This window comes from Oncorhynchus tshawytscha, linkage group LG19, assembly GCF_018296145.1.
Source record: "Oncorhynchus tshawytscha isolate Ot180627B linkage group LG19, Otsh_v2.0, whole genome shotgun sequence".
Classification (NCBI taxonomy): Eukaryota; Metazoa; Chordata; class Actinopteri; order Salmoniformes; family Salmonidae; genus Oncorhynchus; species Oncorhynchus tshawytscha.
The window spans coordinates 39,824,206-39,836,788 of NC_056447.1; the positions used below are offsets into that span (position 1 = coordinate 39,824,206).

At 42.3% G+C, this 12,583-nt stretch overlaps 1 protein-coding gene across 30 annotated transcripts in view; it reads left to right on the forward strand.

Moving 5' to 3' along the window:
• Positions 1-12,583, forward strand: part of LOC112218753 (protein-methionine sulfoxide oxidase mical3a) — a 146,334-nt gene that overhangs the window by 66,258 nt on the left and 67,493 nt on the right. For all 30 annotated transcript variants that reach the window (XM_042301660.1, XM_042301661.1, XM_042301667.1 and 27 more), the window contains 5 exons: positions 2,748-3,005; positions 3,312-3,427; positions 3,711-3,837; positions 4,627-4,723; positions 9,847-9,994. In XM_042301660.1, the coding sequence (XP_042157594.1) occupies positions 2,748-3,005; positions 3,312-3,427; positions 3,711-3,837; positions 4,627-4,723; positions 9,847-9,994 (746 nt within the window). The remainder of the gene's footprint in view (positions 1-2,747; positions 3,006-3,311; positions 3,428-3,710; positions 3,838-4,626; positions 4,724-9,846; positions 9,995-12,583) is intronic.

The window sequence follows — 12,583 nt, forward strand, 5'->3', positions numbered from 1 at the left end:
CACTCCCAACACTTCACTTCAGAACACTGCTGTTTCCTTTGACTAGACTGGGCACTTTCCACAGGAAATCAGTCACAAGCTTTTAGGACATTATGACATCTCTTAGTTCAGCTTTCATGTTCCAGTAACGGTTCCCACTGCATTTCTATCTCCCTTTGAGATGAAAGCCGGGGGTGTAGGTGTTTGGTAATGTTTTGCAAACCATATCAAAATTGTTACCAAGGCATTCAAGAAGTTAGGAAGTGTTACACTTTTGATAATTGGATTGGAGTTTTTAATTAGCACTGACTGAGTGTTCATCAGCAGTCATAATCAGGGCAATACAGTTGAAGGGCTGAACAGGGCACTGTAGGTCTTGTGCTGGGTCGTAGTCATTAGCCATCAAAGGGAAGAAAATGGACAAACAATTTCAGTTGCAAAAGTTTTGCTACAAGTGTGCACTAATGAATATGACCCTGATGAGTTGGGCCAGGTTGTAGGGTGAGGGGGAACGTGAGAGTGGACACACTATGTCCTGTGTTTCAGACTTCACTGTTTTCACACGGGGTCGCCTGTCTCCACGCCTGCCAAGTTTGCATAATCCCTAATGGGCTGTGTGTGTGTTGCAATGGGGGTGTGGGTGGACAGACCCCCTACTGCTCACACTCTTTTCTTCAAGATTACTTACTTCCAAGCGAGGTCCTTTTATAGCAATGGAAATCACTTTCTAGTCTCTTTTTACTGCTCCATCCTGCCCCTGGGAAAGGGCAGGCAGGCGGGCGGGCAAGTGCTGGGTCGGGTCCACACTTCCACCCAGCACCATGAATCAGAGAACAACACCCTCTCAGATCCTCTGTCTGCTCCTCCCCACCCATCCATCTCGCCAGTCAGTCAGCCTGGCGGTGCCGGCCCAGCCTAGCCAGGGAAGGAAAAGAATGTGCCTCTCACCGCCCTCTTTCAAAACAGTCATTTAACCTGTCTGGGAACGGGGCGGTTCCCCTCGCCAACAGCCAGTGAAATTGCAGGGCGCCAAATTCAAACAGAAATCTCATAAATCAAATTTCTCAAGCATACAAGTATTAGGCACCATTTTAAAGATAGCATTCTCGTTAATCCAGCCACAGTGTCTGATTTCAAAAAGGCTTTACAGCGAAAGCTCCACAAACGATTATGTTAGGTCACCACCAAGTCACAGAAAAATACAGCCATTTTTCCAGCCAAAGAGAGGAGTCACAAAAAGCAGAAATATATAGATCAAATTAATCACTAAACTTTGATCTTCATCAGATGACACTCATAGGACTTCATGTTACACAATACATGTGTGTTTTGTTCGATAAAGTGCATATTTATATCCAAAAATCTCAGTTTACATTGGCATGTTATGTTTAGTAGTTCCAAAACATGCAGTGATTTTGCAGAGAGCCACATCAATTCACAGATATACTCATCATAAACATTGATAATAGATACAACTATTATACATGGAACATTAGATAAACTTCTTCTTAATGCAACCGCTGTGTCAGATTTCAAAAAAACTTTACGGCGAAAGCACACCATGCAATAATCTGAGTACAGCATTCAGAGCCCAAACAAGCCAAAAAGATATCTGCCATGTTGTGTAGTCAACATTAGTCAGAAATAGCATTATACATTTTCACTTACCTTTGATCTTCATCAGAATGCACTCCCAGGAATCCCAGTTCCACAAATGTTTGATTTGTTCGATAAAGTTCATAATTTATGTCCATATACCTCCTTTTGTTAGGGCGTTTGGTAAACAAATCCAAACATGTGTGCAAGTCCAGCGGTAAGGTTGGATGAAAAGTCCAAAAAGTTATATTACTGGTCATAGAAACATATCAAACGAAGTATAGAATCAATCTTTAGGATGTTTTTAACATAAATCTTCAATAATGTCCCAACCGGAGAATTCCTTTGTCCGTAGACAAGCAATGGAACGCGAGCTACCTCTCATGTGAATGCGCGTGACCACCTCATTGCTCTCTGGCAGACCTCTGATTCATTCCCCTCTCATTCAGCCCCCCTTCACAGTAGAAGCCTGAAACAATGTTCTAATGACTGTTGACATCAAGTGGGAGCTTTGGGAAGTGCAAGATGACCAACATCCCACTGTATCTTCAATAGGGGCTGAGTTGAAAAACTACAAACCTCAGATTTCCCACTTCCTGGTTGGATTTTTTTCTCAGGTTTTTGCCTGCCATATGAGTTCTGATATACTCAGACATCATTCAAACAGTTTTAGAAACTTCAGAGTGTTTTCTATCCAATACTACTAATAATATGCATATATTAGCATCTGGGACTGAGTAGCAGGCAGTTTACACTGGGCACGCTTTTCATCCAAAAGTAAAAATGCTGCCCCCTAGCCCAAACGGGTTCAAGCAGACCTTGATTTGATGCTACATTCTGGAGATCGATAGGCGTCTCGCTACACACAGTAACTGGGAGTTTGGTATTATAGACTATGTTGGTGTTTAGATTGTTCTAGTACGAATGAAATACATTTAAATGGCCCTATGTTTATTAAATTCAATATTACTTCAGAATGACATTGAAATGAAAGAACTGCTTTGATGGTCAAGGATAACCTCCTGTGTAAAATATTTCCATTTCCAAATACCACTGCATGGATGTCATGCACCATTCTTTGCGTGACAGGCCATGTTACATGCAGTCTCTTATCCTTAGTGTCTCTCAGTCCTCCAGTCATCTGAGCCATCTAACCTCCCAGTCTTCTCCAGGATTATGCAGACACAGAGATGCTCCTGTCTAGGGCTAACGTGGACCAGGAGGCTCTTCTCTCTTATGCCCGCGAGGCCGCAGACTTCTCCACCAACCACCAGCTGCCCACTCTGGACTTTGCCATCAACCACTACGGACAGCCCGACGTGGCCATGTTCGACTTCACCTGCATGTACGCCTCAGAAAATGCGGCGCTCGTGCGCCAACGCAATGGACGCCAGCTACTGGTGTCTCTGGTGGGGGACAGTCTACTGGAGGTGAGGAAGGCTACTGGGCCGAGGGTGTTTCAGCCTCACTTAGAAGAGTAAAGTAGTAAAGCGTGAGCATGTGTGTGGAGAAATTACAGTGAATCGAGAGAGAGATTCAAGTTATCAAGGATGACATGTGGATTGACGTTTGCTTACTTAAAACAGGGAATTTTACATTAACAAAAATGTGTATGTATGTATACATATATACATACATATATATTTAAAAAAGGTGCATTGTTTAAGTTGATTTTATTCTTCTCTGTATGCTTACTTGGGAGTTCACCATGTTACTGTATTTGTCCCTCTCACTAGCCCTTCTGGCCCATGGGCACTGGTATAGCCCGGGGTTTCCTGGCAGCCATGGACTCGGGCTGGATGGTGAAGAGCTGGGCCCAGGGAAACACCCCTCTGGATGTGCTGGCTGAGAGGTGAGGGAGCAGACATGTCATAACACACACATTATACTCGCACGTCAGACTTTCACGCTCGCACACTCCACACTCTCACACACATACTCATTATCCCTCTCTCTCTCATACACTCACACACCCTCGACACACTGTTATCTCTGAGTGCTTTATCTCTGAGTGCTCCACTGTCTGCCCCTCCTGTAGTTGTAATGGAATAAGATCCTCGAGCTCTGAATGGAATGTTTTGAATGCTGTTCTGTTGCCTTCTATAATTCAGTAACCATGGTCTCCTCTTTTTCAGGGAGAGCATATATCGCCTGCTGCCTCAGACAACGCCAGAGAACATCAGTAAAAATTTCAGCCACTACAGTGTGGATCCCACCACGCGCTACCCTAACATCAGCCTCCACTTCCTCAGGCCCAACCAGGTAGTGTATACACTGAGATCATAGGACTGTGTGATTGTAACATGATGAACTACAGTACCCATAATGCTCTGTGTATGATATCCAGTTTGAGTAGGGCCAGGACTGACTACCTAACCTTTGTCCTGACTACCTAACCATCTTGTGAATGAAAACCCTGTGTCTGCGTAACTAGAGGCACACACACACACACACGATGCAATATACTTTGTCCATTTCATTGTGTGATGTCAGCATTCTGCAGGTAGCCTAGTGGTTAGAGCTTTGGACTAGTAACCGAAAGGTTGCAAGATCGAATACCCAAGCTGTCAAGGTAAAAATCTGTTGTTCTGCCCCTGAACAAGGCAGTTAACTCACTGTTCCTAGGCCGTCATTGAAAATAAGAATTTGTTCTTTAACTGACTTGCCTAGTTAAATAAAGGTAAAAAAAACACAACACATGTATTATTATTACATGCAGTATGTAAAACTGGAAAGTTAGTACACAAGTCACACATCTACATTTTCAAATATTCAACGTTTCTGCGGCCTACTGTCCGACCGTGTGTTTGGACTGCGTCTGTCCTATATCCCACTGTTCAACAGTCTGGTGGCTGATGGAATGAAACTTGCCTTGTTTCTATTCTTCCTGAACAGTGGGACCCTTAAACTCAGTCTGGAGGGCAGCAGCTCAAAACATAACTAAGAAGCAGAGTTTTTTTCAGTCCAGATGCTCAGCAAAAACTCCTGGCAGTAGCTATGACCTATGGAAGATGTCTTATGTGAAATCCCACCCCACTCTGTTGTTGTCAGGTACAACACCTCATTGACACAGGGGATTCAAGCCGTGAAATGCGTATCGAAATGGAGAATGTAGTGACCTCGTCAACACCCAAGCTCACCCGAAATGGTAAGTAGTGTTTCGAATAAGCTATACGATGTTTCATACCAAATGTATTCAGTTATTTAGTTAAGTTCATATTATTTAATTGTCATTCATGTCTGTTTTTCAAAGTCTCTTGTTTTTGGGACCTGGACATTATTACAATCACCGAAATGTAACAATGAATTGCTTTCAACCTAGACCATAACCTGCTTGAGAAGCATTTCCAAGGTAATGTCATTAATGCATGACCATCTGACGATTCCTTCATAATAGTGTTTAACCGTAGAAACAAGCAACTGCAATAATGTCATGTGACTTGCTGGATGGACTGATTTTATTTTATTTACTTTATGTTCACTAACCTGGTCATTAACGGGATGGTGAAATGGCACAAACTTTGGACTGGTACCATACATACAAACATACATACGTACATACAGTTGAATTTGGAAGTTTGCATACACTTGGAGTCATTAACTTCTTGCGTCGAGCCATCCCGGATCCGGGATCGTGAATACAGCCTCAAGCTCATTACCATAACGCAACGTTAACTATTCATGAAAATCGCAAATGAAATGAAATTAATATGCTAGCTCTCAAGCTTAGCCTTTTGTTAACAACACTGTCATCTCAGATTTTCAAAATATGCTTCTCAACCATAGCAAAACAAGCATTTGTGAAACAGCTAGCGCAGCTAGCGTAGCATTTAGCGTTAGCATCAGCAGGCAACATTTTCACAAAAACCAGAAAATCATTCAAATGAAATCATTTACCTTTGAAGAACTTCAGATGTTTTCAATGAGGAGACTCTGTTAGATAGCAAATGCTCAGTTTTTCCTGAAAGAGTATTTGTTTAGGAGAAATCGCTCCGTTTGGTGCGTCACGTTTGGCTACCAAAAAAACCCGAAAATTCAGTCTTCAAAACGCCAAACTTTTTTCCAAATTAACTCCATAATATCGACTGAAACATGGTAAACGTTGTTCAGAATCAATCCTCAAGGTGTTTTTCACATATCTCTTCATGATATATCGTTCGTTGAAAGCCTCCTCTCTCCTCTCAATCACTGGATGACTGCGTGCAGCTTGTAGATTACGCACCAATTTAGACAAAGGACACCGGGCGGACCCCTGGTAAATGTAGTCTCTTATGGCCAATCTTCCAATGATATGCCTACAAATACATCACAATGCTGCAGACACCTTGGAGAAATGATAGAAAGGGCAGGCTCATTCCCGGCGCATTCACAGCCATATAAGGAGACAATGGGAAACAGAGCTTCAAAAATTCTGCCCATTTCCTGGTTGAAGTTTCATCTTGGTTTCGCCTGTAGCATGAGTTCTGTGGCACTCACAGATAATATCTTTGCAGTTTTGGAAACCTTAGTGTTTTCTTTCCAAAGCTGCCAACTATATGCATAGTCGAGCATATTTTCGTGACAAAATATTGCGCTTAAAACGGGCACGTTTTTTTATCCATAAATTAAAAGAGCGCCCCCTATATCCAAGAAGTTAACTCGTTTTTCAACCACTCCACAAATTTCTTGTTAACAAACAATAGTTTTGAAGTCGGTTAGGACATCTACGTTGTGCATTACACAAGTCATTTTTTCAACAATTGTTTACAGACAGATTATTTCACTTATAATTCACTGTATCACAATTCCAGTGGGTCAGAAGTTTACATACACTAAGTGCCTTTAAATAGCTTGTAAAATTACAGAAAATGATGTCATGGCTTTAGAAGCTTCTGATAGGCTAATTGACATCATTTGAGACAATTGAAGGTGTACCTGTGGATGTATTTCAAGGCCTACCTTCAAACTCAGTGCCTCTTTAGATTTTCCCATGATGTCAATCAAAGAAATCAGCCAAGACCTCAGAAAACAAACTGTAGACCTCTACAATTCTGGTTCATCCTTGGGAGCAAGTCTGGTCTGATGAAACAAAAATGGAACTGTTTGGCCATAATGACCATCGTTACATTTGGAGGAAAAGGGGGAGGCTTGCAAGCTGAAGAACACCTTCCCAACTGTGAAGCACGGGGGTGGTAGCATCATGTTGTGGGTGTGTTTTGCTGCAGGAGGGACTGGTGCACTTGACAAAATAGATGGCTTCATGAGAAGGACAATTATGTGGATATATTGAAGCAACATCTCAAGACATCAGTCAGGTTAAAGCTTGGTTGCAAATGGGTCTTCCAAATGGAAAATGACCCCAAGCATACTTCCAAAGCTGTGGCAAAATGGCTTAAGGACAACAAAGTCAAGATACTGGAGTGGCCATCACAAAGCTCTGACCTCAATCCTATAGAGAATTTGTGGGCAGAACTGATAAAGCGTGTGCGAGAAATTAGGCCTACAAACCTGACTCAGTTACACCAGCTCTGTCAGGAGGAATGGGCCAAAATTCATCCAATGTATTGTGGGAAGCTTGTGAAAGGCTACCTGAAACGTTTGACCCAAGTTAAACAATTTAAAGGCAATGATCCAAAATACTAATTGAGTGTATGTAAACTTCTGACATACTGGGAATGTGATGAAATAAATAAAAGCGGAAATAATTAATTCTCTCTACTATTATTCTGACATTTCACATTCTTAAAATAAAGTTGTGATTCTAACTGACCTAAGACAGGGAATTTTTACTTGGATTCAATGTCAGGAATTGTGAAAAACTGAGTTTAAATGTATTTGGCTAAGGTGTATGTAAAGTTCCGACTTCAACTGAACATACATACATACATACATACATACATACATACATACATACATACATACATACATACATACATACATACATACATACATACATACATACATACATACATACATACATACATACATACATACATACATACATACATACATACATACATACATACATACATACATACATACATACATACATGCATACATGCATACATACATACATACATACAGTGGGGCAAAAAAGTATTTAGTTAGCCACCAATTGTGCAAGTTCTCCCACTTGAAAAGATGAGAGGCCTGTAATTTTCATCATAGGTACACTTCAACTATGACAGACAAAATGAGAAAAAAAATCCAGAAAATCACATTGTAGGATTTTTAATGAATTTATTTGCAAATTATGGTGGAAAATAAGTATTTGGTCACCTACAAACAAGCAAGATTTCTGGCTCTCACAGACTTGTAACTTATTCTTTAAGAGGCTCCTCTGTCCTGCACTCGTTACCTATATTAATGGAACCTTTTGGAACTTGTTATCAGTATAAAAGACAACTGTCCACAACCTCAAACAGTCACTCTCCAAACTCCACTATTGCCAAGACCAAAGAGCTGTCAAAGGACACCAGAAACAAAATTGTAGACCTGCACCAGGCTGGGAAGACTGAATCTGCAATAGGTAAGCAGCTTGGTTTGAAGAAATCAACTGTGGGAGCAATTATTAGGAAATGGAAGACATACAAGACCACTAATAATCTCCCTCGATCTGGGGCTCCACACAAGATCTCACCCCGTGGGGTCAAAATGATCACAAGAACGGTGAGCAAAAATCCCAGAACCACACGGGGGGACCTAGTGAATGACCTGCAGAGAGCTGGGACCAAAGTAACAAAGCCTACCATCAGTAACACACTACGCCGCCAGGGACTCAAATCCTGCAGTGCCAGACGTGTCCCCCTGCTTAAGCCAGTACATGTCCAGGCCCGTCTGAAGTTTGCTAGAGAGCATTTGGATGATCCAGAAGAAGATTGGGAGAATGTCATATGGTCAGATGAAACCAAAATATAGCTTTTTGGAAAAACTCAACTCGTCGTGTTTGGAGGACAAAGAATGCGGAGTTGCATCCAAATAACACCATACCTACTGTGAAGCATGGGGGTGGAAACATCATGCTTTGGGGCTGTTTCTCTGCAAAGGGACCAGGACGACTGATCCGTGTATAGGAAAGAATGAATGGGGCCATATATCGGCAGGGCATTGAAGATGAAACGTGGCTGGGTCTTTCAGCATGACAATGATCCCAAACACACCGCCCGGGCAACGAAAGAGTGGCTTCGTAAAAAGCATTTCAAGGTCCTGGAGTGAGCTAGCCAGTCTCCAGATCTCAACCCCATAGAAAATCTTTGGAGGGAGTTGAAAGTCCGTGTTGCCCAGCAACAGCCCCAAAACATCACTGCTCTAGAGGAGATCTGCATGGAGGAATGGGCCAAAATACCAGCAACAGTGTGTGAAGACTTACAGAAAACGTTTGACCTCTGTCATTGCCAACAAAGGGTATATAACAAAGTATTGAGAAACTTTTGTTATTGACCAAATACTTATTTTCCACCATAATTTGCAAATAAATTAATAAAAAATCCTACAATGGGCCTCCCGGGTAGCGCAGTGGTTAAGGGCGCTGTACTACAGCGCCAGCTGTGCCATCAGAGACTCTGGATTCGCGCCCAGACTCTGTCGTAACCGGCCACGACCGGGAAGTCCGTGGGGCGACACACAATTGGCCTAGCATCGTCCGGGTTAGGGAGGGTTTGGCAGGTAGGGATGTCCTTGTCTCATCGCGCACCAGCGACTCCTGTGGCTGGCTGGGTGCAGTGCGCGCTAACCAAGGTTGCCAGGTGCGCGGTGTTTCCTCCGACACATGCGGCTGGCTTCCCGGGTTGGATGCGCGCTGTGTAAAGAAGCAGTGCGGCTTGGTTGGGTTGTGTATCGGAGGACGCATGACTTTCAACCTTCGTCTCTCCCACGCCCGTATGGGAGTTATAGCAATGAGACAAGATAGTAGCTACTAAAAACAATTGGACACCATGAAATTGGGGAGGAAAAGGGGTAAAATTCACAACAACAAAAAATCCTACAATGTGATTTTCTGGATTTTTTTTCTCATTTTGTCTGTCATAGTTGAAGTGTACCTATGATGAAAATTACAGGCCTCATCTTTTTAAGTGTGAGAACTTGCACAATTGGTGGCTGACTAAATACTTTTTTGCCCCACTGTATAAAGTGGTTAAAACGGTACGTAAACATTATTGAAGTGACCAGTGTTCAATGACTGTATGAACACTCCAAAGAGCAAAACTTCTGACTGTTTGGTCTAAAACATCCTAAGCCCTGGTCCCAAACATGTTATCATCCACTAGTCAATTATTGCTTTTCCTTTCCCAGAGTCCATCGCTCGCTCCAGCAAGCTGCTAAACTGGTGTCAGAGACAGACAGAGGGCTACAGGAAAGTCAGTGTGACTGACCTCACCATGTCCTGGAAGAGTGGCATGGCCCTGTGTTCCCTCATCCACCGCTACAGACCTGACCTCATGTGAGTCGTGTATATACAGTGCATTCGGAAATCATTTAGAATTCTGACGTTACATCCTTATTCACAATACCCCATGATGCCAAAGCAAAACAATCACATTTACATACAGTGCCTTGCAAAAGTATTCACCCCCTTGGCGTGTTTCCTAATTTGTTGCATTACAACCTGTAATTTAAATTGATTTTTATTTGGATTTCATGTTCCAAATTGGTGAAAAAAAATCAACAAAAAAACAGAAAAGTGGTGTGTGCATATGTATTCACCCTTTGCTATGAAGCCCCTAATTAAGATCTGGCGCAGCCAATTTCCTTCAGAAGTCACATAACTAGTTAAGTCCACCTGTGTGCAATCTAGGTGTATATACACCTGAACTGAAAGGTCCCAGAGTCTGCAACACAACTAAGCAAGGGGCACCATGAAGACCAAACAGCTCTCCAAGCAGGTCAGGGACAAATATGTGGAGAAATACAGATCACTATAGGGTTGTAAAAAAATATCAGAAACTTTGAACATATTATTAAAAAATGAAAAGAATATGGCACCACAACAAACCTGCCACCAAGAGAGGGCCTCTCACCAAAACTCACAGACCAGGCAAGGAGGGCATTAATCAGAGAGGCAACAAAGAGACCAAAGATAACCCTGAAGGAGCTGCAACGCTCCACAGCGGAGATTGGAGTATCTGTCCATAGGACCACTTTAAGCCGTACACTCCACAGAGCTGGGCTTTACGGAAGAGTGGCCAGACAAAAACCATTGCTTAAAGAAAAAAATACACAAAGACGTTTGTTGTTCGCCAAAAGGCATGTGGGAGACTCCCCAAACATATGGAAGAAGGTACTCTGGTCAGATGAGACTAAAATTGAGCTTTTTGGCCATCAAGGAAAACGCTATGACTGGTGCAAACCCAACACCTCTCATTACCATGAAAGACCATCCCTACAGTGAAGCATGGTGGTGGCAGCATCATGCTGATAGGATGTTTTTCATCGGCAGGGACTGGAAACTGGTCAGAATTGAAGGAATGATGGATGGCGCTAAATACAGGGAAATTCTTGAGGGAAACCTGTTTCAGTCTTACAGAGATTTGAGACTGGAATGGAGGTTCACCTTCCAGCATGACAATAACCTTAAGCATACTGCTAAAGCGACACTTGAGTGGTTTAAGGGGAAACATTTAAATACCTTGGAATGGCCTAGTAAAAGTCCAGACCTCAATCCAATTGAGAATCTGTGGTATGACTTAAAGATTGCTATACACCAGCGGAATCCATCCAACTTGAAGGAGATGGAGAAGTTTGCCTTGAAGACTGGGCAAAAATCCCAGTGGCTAGATGTGCCAAGCTATTAGAGACATACCCTGAGAGACTTGCAGCTGTAATTGTTGCAGAAGGTGGCTCTACAAACTATTGACTTTGGGGGGTGAATAGTTACGCACGCTCAAGTTTAGTTTGTTTGTCTTATTTCTTGTTTGTTTCACAATAAAATGATTTTGCATCTTCAAAGTGGTAGGAATGTTGTGTAAATCAAATGATACAACCCCCCCAAAAATCTATTTTAATTCCAGGTTGTTAGGCAATAAAATAGGAAAAATGCCAAGGGGGGTGAATACTTTTGCGAGCCATTGTAAGTATTCAGACCCTCTACTCAGTACTTTATTGAAGCACCTTTTGCAGCGATTACAGCATTGAGTCTTCTTGGGTATGAAGCGACAAGCTTGGCATACCTGTTTGTTGGGAGTTTCTCCCATTCTTCTCAAGCTCGGTCAGATTGGATAGGGAGTGTCGCTGCACAGCTATTCTCCGGTTTCTTTAGAGATGTTGGTTCGGGTTCAAGTCCGGCATCTGGCTGTGCCACTCAATGACATTGACAATTGTCCCGAAGCCACTCCTGTGTCGTCTAAGGAGTATTTCTGTGATGCTAAGAAGTATTTCTGTCTGTAATAAAGCCCTTTTTGGGCTTTATTCTGATTGGCTGGGGCTTGCTTCTCAGTGGGTGGCCCTGGCTGCCAAGTGGGTTGGCCTATGCCCTCCAAAGCCCAATCATGGCTGCACCCCTGCCCAGTCATCTGAAATCCATAGATTAGTGCCTTTTGTATTTATTTCAATTGACTGATTTCCTTTTATGTACTGTAGCTCAGTAAAATCTCTGAAATTGTTGCATGTTGCATTTATATTTTTGTCCAGTATACAATACCAGTAAAACGTTTGAACACCTCATTCAAGGGTTTTTCTTAATTTGTACTATTTTCTACATTGCAGAATAATAGTGAAAACATTAAACTATGAAATAACACATGAAATGTACTACAAATGTAAATATTTTTTTATATTTTTAGATACTTCAATGTAGTCACCCTTTTGCCTTGATGACAGCTTTTCCTTCCAACTCCATCTCAATTGGTTTGAGGTTGGGTGATTGTGGAGGCAGGTTGTCTGATGCAGCACTCCATCAATCTCCTTCTTGGACAAATAGCCCTCATTGTTCTGTTAAAAACAAATGATAGTCCCACTAAGCGCAAACTAGATGGGATGGTGTATTACTGCAGAATTCTGTGGTAGCCATGCTGGATAAGTGTGCCTTGAATTA